General features: G+C 46.3%; 1 protein-coding gene across 1 annotated transcript in view; it reads left to right on the top strand.

Annotated features, from left to right (window-relative positions):
- Window positions 1-19197, top strand: part of ctnnbl1 (catenin beta like 1) — a 168888-nt gene extending 149691 nt beyond the window's left edge. Inside the window, exons 12-16 of the mRNA XM_062979756.1 lie at window positions 2154-2251; window positions 3569-3649; window positions 12951-13088; window positions 14082-14154; window positions 18983-19197. Of these exons, the coding sequence (XP_062835826.1) occupies window positions 2154-2251; window positions 3569-3649; window positions 12951-13088; window positions 14082-14154; window positions 18983-19071 (479 nt within the window). The 3' untranslated portion in view covers window positions 19072-19197. The remainder of the gene's footprint in view (window positions 1-2153; window positions 2252-3568; window positions 3650-12950; window positions 13089-14081; window positions 14155-18982) is intronic.
- The last annotated feature ends 1349 nt before the right edge of the window (window positions 19198-20546 follow it).

Below are 20546 nucleotides of genomic sequence, written 5' to 3'. Positions count from 1 at the left end.
GAAGTATTCTCTCCTGACGTTTCACCCACATCTATGGCAGGCATCCTCAGAGGTTGTGAAGCATGGATAAACTAGGCAAGGAAGATAAATATATATCTGTGGAGAGTCCAGGGTGTGACAAGAGTCCTTTGTCAGTTGGAAGCCAGCGCTAATGTTTCAGTTAATTTCAGGTTGTAAAAGTTGTTGGCTGTGTTGCCAGCTGGAGTTCAAGACCGAAGTATTAGACAGAAGAATAATATTTTTTCTGAAAAGCAACGTTATTTTATTTAAAAATATTTTTTTATGTCATCTACTTGCTGTGCAACTCTGCAATCAAGGGAGGAAAGAAAAATCGGTGGTAAAAATTGTTGGCCGTGTTGCCAGCCGGAGTTTGAGACCGAACTATTAGGCAGAACAAGCCTGTCCTTTGCAGGGCCACGTACAGCCACCCCTCCTTTTCCATCACTTGAGCAGCAGTGAACTTGACCCGTCAGCAAAATCCAAGAGGCTGCAGAGCAGGCAAAAAAGCTCATTATTTTTGCACCGCTTTTGTGTCTAAACTCCATTTTGGGCACAAAGGCCCTTCTGTGAATAAAGCTGAGCAGGCGCTGTGCCGGATCTGTGCCTCCGGGAGCTAAATAAGAGTCGGGGGAAACCTCTTTGCAGGGCACGTGCCCCCTCCCCACCATAGACCAAGGAATGGAGGCTTCGCTTTGGGACTTTGGCAAGAGGAGGAAGGCCATCCCTGGCTTGTTTCTCTTTATGATAGCTGAGCAGGGACTAGAGTGAGCCTGTGATCTCTGGAAGGATGGGGGAAGGAAGCCCATTCTTGAACAAACCTGTTTGTGTGTTGTTGAAGGCTTGCATGGCCAGAATCACTGGGTTGCTATGAGTTTTTTGGGGCTGTATGGCCATGTTCTAGTCGCATTCTCTCCTGATGTTTTGCCTACATCTGTGGCTAATGGCATCTTCAGAGGTTCTGTTGACAGTGAGGCAAGTGGAGTGGATACATATCTGTGGAACGTCCAAGGCGGGAGAAAGAAGCCTTGTCTTTTTAAAGCAAGTGTGGATGTTGCCATTAGCAAGCTTGAATAGCATTGAGTAACCATGAAGCTGCAAAGTCGGTCAGTGAGGGTATCTGAATGGAAGGAGCCTGGCCTTTGTTGCCTGGAGGCATCCTCTGTTTGGAAGCTGTTAACTGGCACTTCACTGCAGAAATCCATTACTCTGATTTACTTATATAATAATAATAATAATAATAATAATAATAATAATAATAATAATAATAATAATGGATTTTGTATTGAAAATTACAAGTCGAACACTTCGCAAGTGTTTAGGACTGTGTGATGTATTTTCGGATGATGCGCGCAGATCCCAGTCGGGTGGCCTTTTGCAGTTGGCAGATCGTGATTTTGTCAATGTCTGTTGTTTCCAAATGCCGGCTGATATCTTTTGGCACAGCACGCAGTGTGCCGATTACCACCGAAATCCAGCATATACATCTTGTTTGCTGTGTCATACTATGTCTTTGTGTCAATAATAATAACAATAACAACAACAACAACTTTATTTTTATACCCAGCCTTCATCTCCCCAAATGGACTCAGGGCAGATTACATGAGGTTGAGCCTAGGTAAATAAATACAATAAACAAAATAAAACACATCAAATGAAAAAACACGCACAATTATAAAATTTTAGACATTAACATATAAAGATAAAATGGCAAGCTTAATAAAACATGATTAAACACTAAAATAAAAGTCATAAAAATGAACTGGGCAAAGTGCACCAAGTGAATTTTGTAAACACGAGGTAGTTGATAAAGTGCTGCAAATTCAAGGGAGAGCAACTGGGGATGGGGATGGACCCTGGGGCTATATCAAGTTAACAAAGCAAGAAAAGTGCAATCGATGAAGACATGGTCACAGATACGAGATTTACCATGGAGATGGGGGACTCTTATCCAAAGGCCTGTTTGAAGAGCCAGGTTTTCAAGCTCTTCCTAAATGCTACCAGGGTGTGGGCTTGCCTAATCTCCCTGGGGAGCAAGTTCCAGATGCATATGTGCAAAACTCTCAGCAAACCAAACCTGTGTGTGTATGTTGCAGGTACAGCTGCCTAATTCAAGACTCTCTTTCTCTCTCTCTTTGCCTTTCTTTGCTCTGCAGAACATGTCTGCTCCATCTTGGCCTCCCTCCTGAGGAACCTTCGGGGTCAGCAAAGGACTCGGCTGCTCAATAAGTTCACAGAGAACGACAGTGAGAAGGTGAGAGAAGAAGAGTTGGCTGGGGATGGGTCTGTTTTGGGCTTCTAAGTGGAGCTTTGCAGAATTGGAGGGTCCAAGCAGGGCAGATGCCCATGCAGGCACATGCATACTGACATGTATATGTGTATGGCACACTGCTGGATGGTCTCAAACACTCGCCAAGGCTGACCCTGCTTGGCTTCCAAGATCTAAACAGTATCCAGGGCCTTTGCCGTCATGTCTGTGCATCCTTTCTTCCTGGCGGCATGTTTTCCTTCCTTAAATTTGAAACCAGCAGTCTGCTGAGGGCATCTTATGGCCAGCCAGGCCTCCAAGTCGCCTCCGGGGCCCCAGCGGCGGCTTCGTGAAAGAGCAAAATTGAAGATGTGAGGCTAGGAATGGCAAGACACAGCAGGGCTTCTTGCGCTGCCTCATGCTATGTGTAGCCGTCTTCCCAGCCTCGTTCACGCCTAGCTTCCCCGACTAATATGCGCCTACTCCGCGCCCATGCCATTGCCCTGGGCCCCCTCCCTCCTTCCAAAAGGCCAGTGCCCACAATGAGCAGATTAAGCGTCTCATGCTTCCGCTGGCCTCAAAGATAATATTGGCTCAAACTCTGTGCCTGGTTTGGAGAATCAATTAGAAGAGCGCTGGGAACCCAAACCCAACGCTTCCAGGGGGACTTGCCGAACGAACGCCTCCCTCGGGAAGGTGGCCTTGTGTTGGTTTTGTTCTGCAAAGAACAGCAATTAATGAGCCCGTGCTGCTTTTAAAAGGCCTCCCCTTGGAAATGCAGTAATTAAAAACCAGCTCTTCCCCTGGAATTTCACAGATGGAGGAGGACGAGGCCCCGAGAGCGCCTAAAGGGAACAGGGGGTCAGGGACACTCTACCTCTGAATACCAGCAACGTCCGGCTTCTGCCACTCCCAAGAGAAGGAAATGCTCCCATTTTGAGAAAATGGTGGAGTGGAAGAGGGAGATTAGAGATTTTTGGAGACCCTGCATAAGAAGATAGAGGCAGGGAGCAATTTGGAAGCTTAGGGCAAAGAAGCACAATTGTGCTTTTGGGTCTTTTTGCTCAACATCATTTTGGCAGGAAATGAATGACTTTGAGGCCAGGTGTGTTCTGAGTCCCATGGGCCCAGCAGACGAAAGGAAGCCATTTCTCCCACTGGGTTCAGCTGTGCTTGGACCAGTTTGGCCGAAAGCTTTGCCGGCGGAGCTTATTGCTTCCAGTTGCTTCGAGGCCCAGAGGCGATGCAGCCACAGCAAGTAAAAAGCAGGTTTCCTTTCTCTGCCTGATGCCTCTCTCCGTTCTCCTCCTTCCTCTCCTGCAGGTTGACAGGCTGATGGAGTTATATTTCAAGTACCTGGATGCCATGCAGGCGGCTGATAAGAAGATCGAAGGCGAGAAGCACGTAAGGATTCTTTGCTGCCTTTCCACTCCACTTCTCTCTCACACACTCACTCACTCACACATGCACTGCTCCTCCTCCTGCTCTTCTCATCACTGGCTTGCCACTTAATCACATTTCAGGGATCAGAGGCAGAAAGACGCCAAGTGCCACCCACAGGGAATCACAGCAGGAGAGGACCACTGCCCTCATAGGCCCCAGTCCCATTCAGGTGCTAGCAGAGCATTAAACATCACTTGGCATATTGATGATGGGGGTCCAGAGCTGAAATTTGCTCTTTCCTCTCTTACGAAGGCACTGCACCGGAGATAAGTCCATTTGCCCTTCCACACTCCGAGCAGAAGCAGATACAGGAGACAATTGTAGCACAAACCCCCCAAAGTGTCCACCCTGACATCATGGAAGGTCAGGCCATTGCAAGGCAGCATAGGAGGCTGGCCATCATGTTTTACTTGCAAGCCAGCTGGCTAGTATCAGAAACAGAACTAGGAAGGCAGTAGTCTGATCAGGCCATGTTCTTAGGTTCCTTGAAAAGCATATCTTTGCGAGACATGCCCTGTTAGGCCTTTTAAGAGGTCCATCATTGTGGCTGAAGGTGATTTGTCCTACGCTCTTGAGAACTGGTTGAACTGAAGGGAAGTTAGAGAACTGGTGCAGCACAATAGGACTGGAAGGCAGAGGGGTGGAGTGGCTGTTGCCTGTATAAACTCACCTGCCAAGGACTCCATCCAACTGTCCATCCAGTTTCAGATCCAGCTTTTTTGTTGGTTTACTGGCTATTCTGTTGTCCAGTAGCCTCTCTTCTTGAGTTGACTAGGACCATCTCCAGTTTGGCTTTGGATTGCTCCAAGTATATTGCTCTGGAGGCAACCATTGATTAGAGGAATGGAGTAGATGGTCCTTTTGGTCCAAGTTTGCCCATACCTGGCCTAGATCATTTCTGGATGACAGTGGTCACCAGGAACCATTCAGGAAGGGTTTGGTCACCTTGGGAGATCTTGCTAGACTGGGAAGAGACGTCTCATGGTCTCTTGGGACTCTTGCATGCTTCTGGTTCTGTCAAACCTGGCTGGATTGAATGTTAGGGCCGTGGTCTTCAAAGTTCTTTGAAGGGGGCTTCACAGGGGCACCCCAATCTGTTGCTCCCTGCCATTTGAGGCCAAGGACATAGTTGCTGTCATAGTTGCTTGATCTGGCGTTGAACCCAGGCAAGATGGGGGCCCACCTGGCCAGGATGCAGAAGAGCCTTTCTTATATGATGCTCTCACCAAACACCTTCCCCTCCAAATGGGATTATCTTTCTCTCTCTCTGCTGCTAGGAAAGAGGCACGTCTCTTCAGAGTGAGCTTCTAAACTGTTTTGATATTTATTGATTCTCTCTTTGCAATGTGGGGTGGGATTGTCTCCTGGTTTTTAATTATACTATCAGTGACAATATCTTTTGTCTGGCTGACTTTCAGCGAGGTGGCTGTCATCTTGAGCTCTGTTTCTAGTGGGATGTTGGGATGCAAGCACAATAAATAAGGGCAAAGGGCAGGGGTCTTTGTCACCCAGATGCCTTGTTTTCCTCCAGCAACATGAGGGTCTTCAGATGAATCACCAGCTTCGTGGGTGAAGAGCACATTCTTCCTCCGTCTGTTTTCAATCCTTTATTTGGGGGGAAGCATCCAGCCCCCTCCGCTCTTTCACTCCCGAGGTGTAATTGCAAGGCCAGGGCTGCCAATCCTGCAAAAAAAGGGAAACCGAGTCAGGAGAGAACTCCATGCATTCATTCTCAGATCTGCGAGGGGAAATTATGCTCAGCAGGTTTATTCAATAAAACGTTCTCAACGGAAACTTTGCGCCATAACGACTTACAAATTAGATGCTAATTGCGCCATGGTTAAGTCATTCCATCTCTGAAAGGGAGAATCAGGGATCCTGGAAGGGGAGCTGCAGACGTAGGTTTTGATAGCTTAAATGGAGATCTGAAATTAACCTGGCATTTCGGCTCCGTCGGAAACGGCTCGAATTGCGCGGAAATGCATCGGGGGCGAGAGATAATGACTGGGGTTAATGCAGGAGCGTGAGCAACGCAGGTCCTTGAGCTGCAGAATGGAAATACTTTGCATGCCAGGTGGGCCTCCAATCTCTCTCATGCTGCAACCTGTGGCTGCCTTATATCTTGGCTGGCCAGCCCTCGATTGCGGGAAGAAGGTTGAGGTCTGCAGGAGAGAATGGAGCAAGGAGTTGAGATCTGGGTCCAAATGCAAGGAGGGCTCCTCTGCCTTTCCAGAGTCAGATTCATTATAAGAGCAAAGACACTCCATCTCCCCAGGGCCATCTAATCCAACCCCCTTCTGCCAGGTAGGAAGACACAATGCAAGCTTTCTCGACAGATGGTCATCCAGCCTCGGCTTAAAATGTCCAGAGAAGGACACTCCACCAGTATCTTCCACTCTTTAAGTTCTCCCTAACGTTTAGGTAGAATATCTTTTTCTGCCATTTGAGTCCAGATGGTCTTTGGGATCTTTTCCAATCTTAAGGCTATCTGCACAAGGCCCAGCTGGTGCACAAAACCCCTCAGATGACCATCCAGCACAGAACGGGATCAGAATTGCAAGTGCATCCCCTGAAGCAGGTGAAGCTCCAGTTGCAAAGCCCACCTGTCAGTTGCATGGCTTGAAGACTGTCCCTATGAAAGGGATCTTGGAGTTTTAGTAGACCACAAGCTGAACATGAATCAACAGTGTGATGCCACAGCTAAAAAAGCCAATGAGATCCTAGGCTGCATCAATAGGAGTAGAGTGTCTGGATCAAGGGAAGCCCTAGTCCCACTCTCTTCTGCTTTGGTCAGGTCTCTTTACTTGGAATAACCTGGTGTCCAGTTCTGGGCAAAGCAATTCAAAAAGAAGATGGACAGGACAGCAGATGTCCAGAGAAGAGTGACAAAATGTTCAAACTTTTGGAATCCATGAATCCCTCTGAGGAGAGGCTTTGGGAGCTGGAGATGTTTAGCCTGGAGTAGAGAAGTCTGAGAGAAAGGGACTTGAAAGGATGCCACATGAAGGAGGGGCCAAGTTGTTTTCTGATGCTCTAAGGAGCTGTAGATTCAAACTCTTGGGAGAAAGGTTCCATGTAAACATGAGGAAGAACTTCCTGAGAGTAAAAGCTGTTCAGCAGTGGTCAATGCTGCCTTGGAGTGTTCTGGAGCCTCCTTCTCTGGAGGTTTTTAAGCAAAGGCTGTCCATATATCAAGAGAGATTGAGGTTGTGTCCTCCTGCCTGGCAGAATTGGGTTGGATTAGATGGAGTTCCTTCCAACCCCATAATCCTGTGATCTGTTCTGAGCCCAAAGGAGACAAGTCAGAGCAGTCTTCTTTGATTCTAACCAAGCTGATTGTGGGGAAGGAAGGTCCCCGCAGCCAGCCTTCATTACGTCATCTCCTGCTGCCTTGTTATTAGCAATGCTTCTTAAGACCCATTCAACCTCACTCCTCAGGATGTCTGGTTCTAATTCACTCACCACACCGTCAAAGCTATCCTCTGATGATCCCTTCAGCCTGGCAGAGACCCCACCCTCCATCGCTGCAAGAAAAGTCCCTTTTTGTTGAGCCCAGGGTCCACAGTTTCCTGTCTCCAGCTGGACCAGACAGAGGCAGAGTCTGGGTCAGGAGCGCTCCGCCTCCGCAGATGAGGAGAGCCTGGGCCTGGCCGTCTCCTGCCTGTCAGTCGATGCTCATTAGCAGGAGGGGAGCTTGTTTGAACTTCGCAGGAGCCCATCTTCGAGCTGTCTTCGCCCATCAGCGCAGGGCATCTCCCCGCAGATCAGGAGTGGCACCTGAGCCCTCGCTGCTGGGGAGGTTGGCATCTTGACAGCTTCAGCAGAGAGAGAGAGAGAATTTGCAAGAAAGAGATAAAGAAGGGGGGCAGACAGCCTGGGTAACTGTTTAGTTATTTGCACAACAAACAGATTAGCATTTGGGAGGGACTCCAAAAGAGCTGCAGTGGATGCCAATGAGGCCAAAAATGCCCCCTGTGGCATCGTCTGCCCTCTACAACCAGAGGACACATTTTTGCTTAATTTCCTTCCCAGCACTTTGCAATCCACGTCCTGCTGCCATTGCAGGGGAAGAGCATGCCTCCGTGTTTGCTTGTTGCACAAATTGCCCATTCTGGCCCCCAAGGCGGTCCATTCTCCTGGTGTCGTACCCTTGACTTTTTGGGTGAGCTCGACTGGCTCTGTAAAGCCACCCGGAAGAAAATTTGGAAGGGCTTATAAGGCAGATGGTTAGCTCCAGCTCCTGCCAACCTAGCAGTTTGAAAACATGCCAATGTGAGTAGATCAATAGATACTGCTCCGGCGGGAAGGTAACTGCGCTCCATGCAGGCATGCCAGTGGCCACATGACCTTGGAGGTGTCTACGGACAACGCCGGCTCTTCAGCTTAGAAATGGAGATGAGCACCAACCCCCAGAGTCAGACATGACTGGGCTTAACGTCAGGGGAAAACCTTTACCTTTCTTATAAGGCAGATGGGCAGAAATCACACGGAAGAGAACGTCTCCTGCCATGGGTTTTCACCTGGCAAGGAAATGCTTCCTCTCTGCAAGGAGGAGTTCAGCACAGCCTCCAGCAAATTTGGGCCGGTCTTCCAGCATCGCAGGAGTCTTGGCTTTGAAGTCACAAAAGAGGCAGAAGAAGAAAGGAAGGCTTGTATTGGGAAACCGGGAAATGTAGTCGCCCTGTGGATAGTGGAGGTGGCAGGGATGGGGGGCTTAGATATCTGCCCCTCAATGAAGCATCTCCCCTGGCCCCTTGCCTCCTTCCCCCTCTCTCCGTCCTACAAAGACCCCACAGAGGCTGGACTTGAGGAAGCTCCAAAGCCAGGTATCTCTGCTTGCAATTGGACAAAGGGAGCATCCCACCTCCATGGTGCCCAGACAGGCTTGCTTGCATATACAGGCCATCCCCAGGATGCAAACATCTGACTTACATATGACTCTTAGTTAAGAATGGAGGTGAGGCAACAGGAAGTGAGGGAAATCTACCCTTAGGAAAGGAAATTCACTCTTGGAAGAATTATTATCATGGGGAAAAGGGGTCTCCACTGAAACATTATCTCTGATCCTTGTTCCCAAGTTTTTCATAATCCCATTCCCACAGGGACAGAAAGTGAGGTGAAATCTTCTGAACAGGGCAAAGACTGCAAAACAAACACCACAGGGGTGTTCATCCTTCCATATTGTTGTTGTTGTTGTTGTTGTATGACACAGCAAACAAGATAGATATGCTGGGTTTCGTATCACAAAATCACAAGTCGAACACTTCCCAAGTGTCTAGGACTGTGTGATGTATTTTCGGATGATGCGCGCAGATCCCAGTAGGGTGACCTTTTGCAGTTGGCAGATTGTGATTTTGTCAATGTCTATTGTTTCCAAATGCCGGCTGAGATCTTTTGGCACGGCACCCAGTGTGCCAATCACCACCGGGACCACCTGCACTGGTTTCTCCCAGAGTCTTTGAAGTTCAATCTTGAGGTCCTGAGAGCATCTGAGTTTTTCCTGTTGTTTTTCGTCAATGCGACTGTCACCTGGGATGGCAACATCAATGATCCAAATCTTTTTCTTTTCCACAACTGTGATGTCTGTTGTGTTGTGTTCCAGAACTTTTGTCAGTCTGAATTGGGAAGTCCCAAAGTATTATTATTATTATTATTATTATTATTATTATTATTATTATTATTATCATCTGCATTTCTATTCCGCTTTTCTCATCCCTGGGGGGACTCAAAGTGGTTTACAACATAGGTAAGCTAAAATTCAATGCCTTACATATATATAAAAATATATCACATATCTAAATTAAAAACATACAACTATAGATTAAACCCATTAAAACTATAAAAACATCAAACATAGACATATCCATGAAACATGTTATTACAGCAATTGACTAGATCCCTTCTCTTCCCCCACCACCATTCCCCTCTCCATAGAGTTTCAACCCCTCTTTATATACCCTCCTTGCTCCCCCAGGGAGCAAGATGGTGGAGATCCTCTATCCAAACCTTTCACACATATATATATATATATATATATATATATATATATATATATATATATATACACATACACACACACACACACACACACACACACACACACACACACACATACACTAGCTTGGGTACCCAGCGTTGCCCGGGTTATCTGAAAAAGTCAATGCTTAATTGTAGAAAATGCATAAGGTTGTGGGTGAACTCACAACTCACGTCATGTCACATTAACCCCAAGAAACTCCATCAGTACTTAAAGTGTGTTATGTTTGCTTTGGATGCATAATTCGTGGGCTTCAGTGTGCTCTCTGGCTGTAGGGTAAACTACAACTCCCACTATGGTGAGTCAGTTCCCTCAAACCTCTCTAGTAGGTGAAGTTAGTCATGGGGGTTCCATGTGCCAAGTTTGGTCCAGGTCCATCATCGGTGGAGGTCACAGTTTCTCGGGTTGCGGGTGAACTACAGCTCCCAGAAAGGAAGGTCAGTTCCCCCCAAACCCTTCAATAGGTTAAGTTGGTCATAGGGGTTCTGTGTGCCAAGTTTGGTCCCATTCTATTGTTGGTGGGAGTCATGGTGTCTCCTGATGTAGATGAACTACAACTCATAGAAGCATAGAATCATAGAGTTGAAAGAGACCTCGCGGGCCATCCAGTCCAACCCCCTGAAGAACCAGGAAAATCTAATTCAAAGCACCCCTGACAGATGGCCATCCAGCCTCTGAAAGTCACTCCTCCCTCCCCAAACTGTTCCAGTATGTTCAGTTGGTCATGGGGGTTCTGTCTGGTAAGTTAGGTCCAGATCCATTGTTGTTGGGGATCAGAGTGCGCTTTGTTTACAGGTGAACTATCCCAATACCTACAACTCCCAAATGTGAAGGGCAATTCCCCCCAAATCCCTCTACTATGTTCTATTTGTCATGGGGGTTCTGTGTGCCAAATGTGGTCCAGGTCCATTGTCGGTGGGGGGTCACAGTGCTGTGTCCTGATACAGGGTGAACTACAACTTCCATCATCTTGAGTCAGTGCCACAAACACCTCCAGTATGTTTAGTTCTTCAGTTGCTGATCAATTCCGCTTTGTTCGGTATATTACTAATAATATTACCATATAATGATATAGTACAATATAGTAATTTAATGCTTTTATTGTGCTATGCTAATAATATATTGTATGTACATTTGATTTGTAAGCTGCTCTGAATCCCCTCCAGGGTGAGAAGAGCAGGATATAAATGTAGTAAATAAATAATAAATAAATGTGCCATAGGAAAAGGTAGGAAAGGGTTAAGGGAGAGGCAGTGTGCGGGGGTCATGCAAATTCCACCCCAGTGGAGGGAGAAAGGAAAGTAGCGAGGGAGGCATTCCTCCATGTTCGCTTGCCTGGCCCATCCTGACTCCAGGTCAGTTTCATGCGCTCAGTCTTTGAAATAGACCTGCCAGAGGTCAATGGACAGCGGACGAAGACTCACATATCCCCAAAGCATTCCTCAATGAAAGAACTGCACACTGTATGCCTGCCCTCCTGTTCTGCAAGAACCTAAGAAGCTCTTGCGAACATTTGTCAGGACCTGGTTGGCACTGGGCAGCAACTCACCTCCTCAAGACCAAGGCGGTTTTGCTTCTATAAGTTTGTAATACATGCAGAGGAGAAAGAGAAAGGCATGGGGGAAGGCTCCTTTCCATGCTTAGCTCTGCCCGCCTGCCGGACAGGGCTCTCTAATGAGGGAAGATCTCAGTCCAGCGGTGAGAGCCCACCTGGAGAGAACCCACCTGCCGGGCCTCTGGGCCATAAATCCCACCGAGCGGCAGGGAGCCCTCCTTGAGACGGCAAAACAAAATTCCAGTGTGAGGATAGCAAAAGGTCAGGCGTGGCATGAATTACTGCGGATAAAGAGAAGGGAGAGGGAGGCAGACTCCGGGCTCAGAGCAGCCCCTGCCAAGCCCAGCTCCACTGCAGAATGGAGGAATGCTTGGATATGTATTCCAATCTTTGAACATTCTAGTTTTCATTTGTTATCTTAAATAGACTTTATGCCAACCTGAGATTTTCAGATATTGTTGCTGTGTGCCTTCAAGTTTTTTCTGACCTACGGTGAGCTTATCACAGGGCTCTCTTATCTGGATTTGTTCAGATGCCTTTGCCGTCCTCTGTGGCTGAGAGAATGTGACCTGCCCAAGATCACCCACTGGGTTTCCATGGCCAAGCCGCTTTGAGTCTCTGTTGTGCAGAGAAAAGGCGAGGTATAAATAAACATAATACATTATGTTTACTCATACATTACGTAAACAATACAATACATTCAAAATGATAATGATGAGCACGCAAAGATACTGTGGGACTTCCGAATCCAGACTGACAAAGTTCTGGAACACAACACACCAGACATCACAGTTGTGGAGAAGAAAAAGGTTTGGATCATTGATGTTGCCATCCCAGGTGACAGTCGCATTGACGAAAAACTCAACCAGAAAAACTCAGCCGCTATCAGGACCTCAAGATTGAACTTCAAAGACTCTGGCAGAAACCAGTGCAGGTGGTCCCAGTGGTGATCGGCAGATTGGGTGCCGTGCCAAAAGATCTCAGCCAGCATTTGGAAACAATAGACATTGACAAAATTACAATCTGCCAACTGCAAAAGGCCACCCGACTGGGATCTGCATGCATCATCCAAAAATACATCACACAGTCCTAAATGCTTGGGAAGTGTTCGACTTGTGATTTTGTGATACAAAATCCAGCATATCTATCTTGTTTGCTGTGTCATAATAATAATAACAATAAAAATAATAATAATAATAATAATAATAAAAATAAAAATAATTCAAAAGTTGGTGTAGTCCTTCACCCAAACCACTTGCTTTTTTAAGACAAAGAGTTATTTTGAGGTAGCTGAGAAAGTGGGACTCACCCAAGGCCACCCAATAGGTTTCCATGGCCAAGTGGAGATTCGAACCCTGCTCTCCAGAGCCATTGTCTGGTGCTCAAACCACTATACTCCCTGGGCTCTTCCATGCACAATCCTCACCCCAGGAGAAAATGAGAGTGAAGCTTTATCCCGCTTTCATTACAGTGTTCAGTTCAGTGTCTTAGGCCCACTTCCCAGCCAAGGCAGGGTGTGTTGCTGCAGCTAGTTGATCCCATCTGATCTCCTTGCACCAGGAGCCTCCAGCTTTGCACGGACTCTGGGCCTTCATGGAAAGAGCCTCTGGCCAAGGAGCTGAATCCCAGGTCTGGGGCCCACTTTCTCGGCCCCTTTTGCCTCCTTCCAGGACATGGTGCGCCGTGGGGAGATCATTGACGACGACATGGAAGACGAGTTCTACCTCCGCCGCCTGGATGCCGGCCTCTTCATCCTCCAGCTCATCTGCTACATCATGGCGGAGATCTGCAACGCCAGCATCCCACAGGTGAGAGTCAGGCCCGTGGGCATTGTTTCTGTGGGCTCTCCTGGTTTGTTCCACAGCCCTGCCATGTCTTTGTGTCCTCAGCCCTTTGCTAGGAGAATTCCAGAATATGTGACAAGAATTTACCCTTCCGGGCCTGTATGGCCATGTTCCAGAAGTATTCTCTCCTGACATTTCGCCCACATCTATGGCAGGCATCCTCACAACCTCTGAGGATGCCATACAGGCCAGGAAACACAACAACTCAGACAAAATGTACAGTTATTGGTCTGGAGAGGTGGGAACCATTGCATCATTTGGGTCTTAAGTCCTGTTATTACTCACAATAGATCAGAGCTAGCTGGCATTGTGTCATGTTGGACTCCGATTCTGCAGGTTAGAGTTCGAATCCCTGTAGAGTCCTTTATGGAGCCCATCCACCTGCCTTGACGGAGTCTATCCAAGGGCAATTGCTGGGGGCAAGTTTGAGGTACAATTCCTGGAGATTGGGGCTACAATCCTGCATCTGACCTGGGTGCAGATGACTGTTCCACATCCTGGTTTTCTTCCTCTGTCCACCACCACCATCATCCTCCTCTGACACCATCATCACCAGCAGCTGCCAGTCCATGATACTGGGCAGAGTGATGCATCTGTTGCAAATCAGAGCTGGCAGAAACGGGGATCATTCCACCTCACCTCACTGTCCACAGATGGCTCTCACAGTGGAATTGGAGAGCCTTGTTCGTTTGCAGCTGTTCCCAAGAGTCTGAAGGTTGGATGCACTGAGCCAAAGCATACCTGAATGCTCTGCTTTCCTTGAACCCTTCTGTTCATCGACTCCCCTGACTCTTTGAAGCCTTCTGCAAAGAGCATCCTGCGCAGTTTAATTCAGCCAGAAAATCCCAAGCAGCTGAAAGACACTGCACAGTATTTCCCCTTTTCTGTTTCCACTTGAGTGACCCTGCATTTTTCTCTCTCTTCTCACTCTTTCCTGCGGCTGTTTTTCCCAACCAGATTCGCCAGAGGGTCCACCAGATTCTGAACATGCGGGGAAGCTCCATCAAAATAGTCCGGCACATCATCAAAGGTGAGTTCCTCGAAGTTGGGAATGGGGTCTCAAGGGACTCTCTGGAAATGGAAGCATGCAGTCGCAGAGCCCTAGGGTTGGAAGAGACCTCTAGAGGCCCTCTAGACCAACCCCATTCAGCCATGCACCACTCAAACACTCCTGGAAGATATCCCTCCAGCCTCTGTTTAAAGACTTCCAGTGAAGGAGAATCTAACATTCAGATTTCATCAGTTGTATGTGCAGGTGTATGTAGGTAGGCCTAATGACAAAAATAAAGCAAATGCATAGGCTAACCCATGCATGGGCAACTTCATTCCTCCGAGTGTTTTGGAATTCAACTCCCACCATTCCTAACAGCCTCAGGCCCTTTCCTTTTCCCCCTCAGCCACTTAAGGGGCTGAGGGGGGAAAGGAAAGGGCCTGAGGCTGTTAGGAATGGTGGGAGTTGAAGTCCAAAATGTTAGTGTATTCTGTTATTAGAATGAAATGTTATATCAAGTTTTACTGTTGGGTGTTTGCAACTGTGTGTTTGCGGCAAAGCATTCCAGCAGCGCATGGGTTAAGCAAAAGCCAGCTTGATTGATTGCCCACAGGACCAATAGGTCAGGGCTTCCATTTGAACTGTCTTACCGGAACTTTCATCATGAACTGAGGAATGCAAGAGGTGCCAGTTTGTACAGATAACAGCCTTGGCAAGCGGAGAAGATGCACCATGTGTCCTGAGAGTTATGGCTTTTTGTAATTGTATATAACTTGTATAATAAAGCAATTAGACCTGCTGGGATCATCAGTAGCAGTCGTTTTGTTGGTGCCACTTTTTGCTGCTGCAACAGGTGGTCCTTCGGATGAGCAGACAGAGAACTAACTCATCACACAGTCAGGGTGTCGGATGATTGATTTAACTCCCCATCCCAGTATTCACCCTGACACAAAATACCTGGAGGAACGAAGTTTGCCCATGCCTGGGCTAACCCATAATACCTTTCGCAAGCCCTTGATGCACACTAGCTTCTTACACTCATAAAATGTTAGGGTGTAACTATTCCAAGTGTGTGGGACTCCAACTCCCAGAAGCCCTAGCTTGTCTAATGGCCAGGAATTCTGGGCGATGGAGTTCAGAACACCTGGAGGAACACAAGTTGGACACCACTGATCTGTACTGTAGAATGAAGGCAGGTTCACCCCAGTTTAACCGCCATGCATCAGTACTATGGAATCCTGGATGTTGTAGTTTGGTGAGACTCCAGAACTCTTTGTCAGAAGATGGCTGAAGAGCTTGCAAAACTACAAATCCCAGGGCTCCGTAGTATGGTCTTCAGATTTGATCCGACCGCCCTCTATTCCATCATCCAAGTCCCTGATGCAGATGTTGCAATGACCCCATTTGGAGCTTGCTGGCTTTGTTGCTTCATTGCTTTAACACCCCACATTTGCCTGCAAGGCTCTTGCCTGTCTCTCCCCCCCCCCCCCCACACACACACACCAATCGCTCACCTGCCTTCTTTGCATGCTAATTGCCAATTGCCAGCCTATGTTTGAGCTTGATTTTTATGGCCTACATATTTCCCCGGTTTCTCTGGCAGCATGGCAGCTGATGGGTCCCTGGGGAGGGAGCAGAGTGGCTTCTTCGGATGCAAAGGAGGGAAGGAGGGAGGTCTCCACTGGCTTTAAGGGGAGAACACAGGGGTCCTTGGGGCTTGGGGAAAAAGGGACGCTTTCGGAAGGGAGGGGCAGCCAAAGGGCACCTGGACACTTCCAAAAATACCAAGACTTTTTGATCTTTTTTGGTATGCTTCCCTGAATGTAGATGCTCTTTGCTGCTTGTAATTCTACTTTTTACTTAATTTTATTGAATTTTCCAAATATATATATATACAACTTATATCCTCCTGATTAAAAATGAAAACACAAATACTGAAATAATGCCACCAAAACAATACTAAAATAACCCCCACCCCCAATGCTCCCTCTCCATTGGTCCCCAGTCAACATCTGTGTTCCCCTTTTTAAAAAAGATACAAATAAAAGATATTATTATTATTATTATTATTATTATTGACACAACAACATTGTATGACACAGCAAACAAGATAGAAATGCTGGATTTCGTATCACAAAATCACAAGTCGAACACTTCCCAAGTGTCTAGGACTGTGTGATGTATTTTCGGATGATGCGCACAGATCCTAGTCAGGTGGTCTTTTGCAGTTGACAGATCATCATTTTGTCAATGTTTATTGTTTCCAAATGCCGGCTGAGATCTTTTGACACGGCACCCAGCGTGCCAATTACTACCGGGACCACCTGCACTGGTTTATGCGTGAGCCTTTGCAGTTCGATCTTGAGGTCCTGATAACGGTTGAATTTTTCTTGTTGTTTTTCATCCATCCGACTGTCACCTGGGATGGCAACATCAATGATCCAAACCTTTTTCTTTTCCATAACCGCGAGGTCTGGTGTGTTGTGTTCCAGAACTTTGTCAGTCTGGATTCGGAAGTCCCACAGTATCTTTACATGCTCATTTTCCAGTACTTTTGCAGGTTTGTGATCCTACCAGTTCTTTATTGCTGGGAGGTGGTACTGGCATAAATTCCAGTGAATCATTTGGGCCACATAGTTGTGCCTCTGTTTGTAGTCTGTCTGTGCAATTTTCTTACAGCAGCTGAGGATATCATCAATGGATTATTATTATTATTATTATTATTATTATTATTATGTACATAACAACACCGCACACATGCACAGTGCCTAGGATTTGTCTCTGAATATCGGACTCTTCCCAAGGGCCTAGGATATTAGAGGTATTTTTGTAGTATGTGCATTGTTGTTGTTGTTGCTATATCCTGTTACAGCAGTGGTTCCCAACCTTTTTTTGACCAGGGACCACTCTCCAACATTAGTAACAAAACGGTTACAAATCAATTTTTGGTCAATTTAGAATTGTTTGGTTATTTGGGTGCTGATTCAGAATATTGCATTGGATATACCACATCAGCTCTAGTTTCTGATACAGAACATATGCCATCCAGTAGTCACCATCTGCTCGCCCACAGAAAACCATATTTAGTATTCTTGAGCTGATGTCCCCTGCATGTCTTGCAGACCTTATTTTATTTAGGCCCTCAGGTTGGGAACCACTGTGTTATAGGCTGATAATTAAAAAGAGTTTATGAGAGCCCAACTAGGTGGAATAAAGGATCTAAGCAAGGATCTAAGTTACTGCAGAGTTGGTCTGTGTGCAGTTTTGAGATTTGTTCACTTCCATGTATTGTTGTGCAATTGGCCTAATACCATTTTTACTGGATTCTAATGCTCACCTTTTAAAACGAAATTACCTTCCCAAAATTAGGTTGCTCATTAGATTTGTGTAATTTGGTAATTACTTTTGGGGTTTCAGGGTTTTGAAAATAAGAGGTGCTCATTAGATTCGATGGTGCATTAGAGTAAATACGGTAATAATGATAATAATACGCTCCACTTTCTTCTCTTAATGAGATTCAAAGTGGCTGGCAACGTTAAAAACAGTGCAGACTACAATTAAAAACGCACAGCATCCAAACATGAAAGTAGAGTTGAACAGAATTGTTCAAACAAATAGTTAGAATCACTTAAAAATACATAAAATAAAAAGACATTAAAGACATTGCAAACACAGCCAACTTCTTCTCACCCAACAAAGGCAAGGCATCTATCAAAACATTATAAAATATTAAAAATATTATAACGTACTTCTATTCTACCAGTTGGTTCAATGAAATAGAAAGAAATATTTGAAGATCTCCATCAAAGGAGGGGCTTTTTTCTTCTGTTGCCTGCCTGTCTGTCTGTCTTGCTTGCTTGCTTTTCTTCTTTCCATCTATCGTCATCACTATCATCATTGCAGCTACTACACTATCCACAATACTGTGTTGTCACTGTTATTGCTGCATGGCTTTGCATCTGCTCTGGGTCCAAACCGTCCCTGTTGAGGATTTGTTGGGGTTTCCTCTTCTTCAGAAGAGGAAGGGGAGCAGGAAAGTGTTCATGAATCTGAGGGTGAGTTGGAATCTGAGGAGGAGATTTTGCAAGTACCCACATTTCAGGAGAGGTGAAAGGAAACAGAGCAGAGACGTCATTCAGCTAGAATAGCTGCCAGAAATGCAACTGAGTAATTAGGATCTGCCCTAGTAGCTGTGGGAGGACCCAGGGCTATAAATCAGAAGCAGGTGCAGCCAGCTCTTGCTGGTAACAAACTGACTCTTTGCTCCCTTTGTGCTTGCTTCAAGCCTGCATCTGGGAAACTGCTCCTTAGGATTTATCGCTGTTTCTTTGTCTGAAGTAAGACTGCTATTTGATTTGGGAATTTATCAGAAACTAAGAACTATGTTTGCCCTAAGACTTCCTTGCTTCATTTTGCATTATTCCACTGAGTGTGCTGTACTTTATGTTTTGCTGAAGTAAAGCAGTTTTCATTTACTTACCACATTGTTTTAAGGCTGTTCTTGAAAGCCAAAACAGGACAGGATCACTCCACATATTTTTCTTTCTAAAAGCCCCATCAAACATTTGCAGGAAAAAGGAAGGCATTTTGGTCATGTTGGGAGAACCATTTAGGATCCAGGACGTGTGCAATTTATACCTCACTTCTCTCCCTCTCTCGTTTTGCACCGGTTATCCATCCAGTGTGGTGCCAGGTATCAGAAGATAACTTGGTTTAATGTGCAGCCCAGATGCAAAGCCACCGACGGACCGTCAGAAGGACTTTCTCCTTTGCTGTTTCCATCTCTTGGGAGTTTGGAATTCTACACCAGGAGCTCACTTCCTTTTCCCTCCTAACTCCGGCCCTTTGCTCCTTTCTTTCCCTGCAGAGTATGCCGAGAACATTGGGGATGGGAAGAACCCTGAATTCCGGGAGAGCGAGCAGAAGCGGATCGTGGAGCTGCTGGACAACTTCTGAGCCCCTTGTCTTTGGCCAGACATTTGCCCCGGATGTGTCTGCACGGCAGCTTGGATAAGGACTTTCTCGAAACTGGACTTCCTGAGGTTTTTAGGGATATTAAAGATGGTTTGTTTTGCTTTTTTACATTCTCGGCTGCTTCTCTTCCTAGAGTGGTCCATACTCTGTCCTACAGACCTTCTTCCTCTGCAGATTATGGCTGTGAGGAGGGGAAGCAATAGCAGGAATTTACCATGTGGATGATTTGAAATTTCAACCAATTGAGACTGTGATGCACACAGAGCCTTGCCAACTGCCTACTACCTTTGTGTGGGATTCATAATGTGAGGGTTGAATGAAAAGTAATGCTTCCACCTTCGTAACTCCTCAACAGATGGCAGTCTGGGTCAGCGGCAGGTCCTGGCTTGTTCAGTAGACTCTCCTCTACAGTTAGTTCCATTTGGCGGGAAGCCTTAGCATTGAACGGTTGTGTTGTTAAAGTGCGAAATATGGAACCCTGCGCAGATGGTCGGTCAACGTGCAGTCATTGAATTCTTGACAGCAGAAGGTGTCACACCAAAGGAGAAAGGCATCACCTTCATTCTCATAACGCGAGAGGAGTTCCTTGAAAATTTCAAGTCTGTCCACTTTCATTTCAGGCATCTGCATCCTGGGTACCCATCGTGCACAGATCTTCCAATAGCCAAGCAAAGCAATAATGGGACCCACACATTCTGGTGCACTCCCGAAATTTCTCTCTGAGGGATACGACAATCGTCCTTAATCAATCCGTCAACCTTTTGCTTATGAAACTCAATGGTTGCTGTCACAGACGCCCAACTCTTTGTTTGTCACACAAGTCAGATGTTCCCACCTAAACATCTTTAACCTTACTCTCCCAACAATGCACAGGACTCACATCAACACAATCCCCATAAACAGCTTGCATTCTCTGAGGAATCTTCTTTGGGGTGACACCTTCTGCTCTCAAGAATTTGGTGACTGCCCATTGCCTAAGTCGCATTGACCGACCATCTGCGTAGGGTTCCATACTTCGCACTTTAACAACACAACCGTTCAATGCTAGGACTTCCCGCCAAATGGAATTGTAGAGGAGAGTCTACTGAACAAGCCTGTACCTGCCGTATGCCAGTACTGCCATCTGTTGAGGGGTTACTAAGGTGGAGGCATTATTTTTCATTCAACCCTTGTATCTGTGATTTTAAGGTCCACATTGTGCATCACCACCTACATTGCAGAGCGTGGGAATATTTGGTATCTATAGCAGAATAGTGTGCAATGTAACCAGTGCTATATATAATCTGATGGTAGGAGACAGGAGAGAAAAAGACCAGAATGCTCTGGTAAGGTTTGAATAAGGTAAAAAAAACATACTTTTATTGTTACATCTCAGACAAAAGAGTAGATAGACAAAAGAAAGTTCCCTGACTTTGGTAGAAGTTGGTGACTCTCATTCCTGTGTGTCAGGCAACTTG

The sequence above is a fragment of the Anolis carolinensis genome, chromosome 4, assembly GCF_035594765.1.
Source record: "Anolis carolinensis isolate JA03-04 chromosome 4, rAnoCar3.1.pri, whole genome shotgun sequence".
In the NCBI taxonomy this organism is placed as follows: Eukaryota; Metazoa; Chordata; class Lepidosauria; order Squamata; family Dactyloidae; genus Anolis; species Anolis carolinensis.
This window is presented reverse-complemented; position numbering and strand designations above follow the sequence as displayed.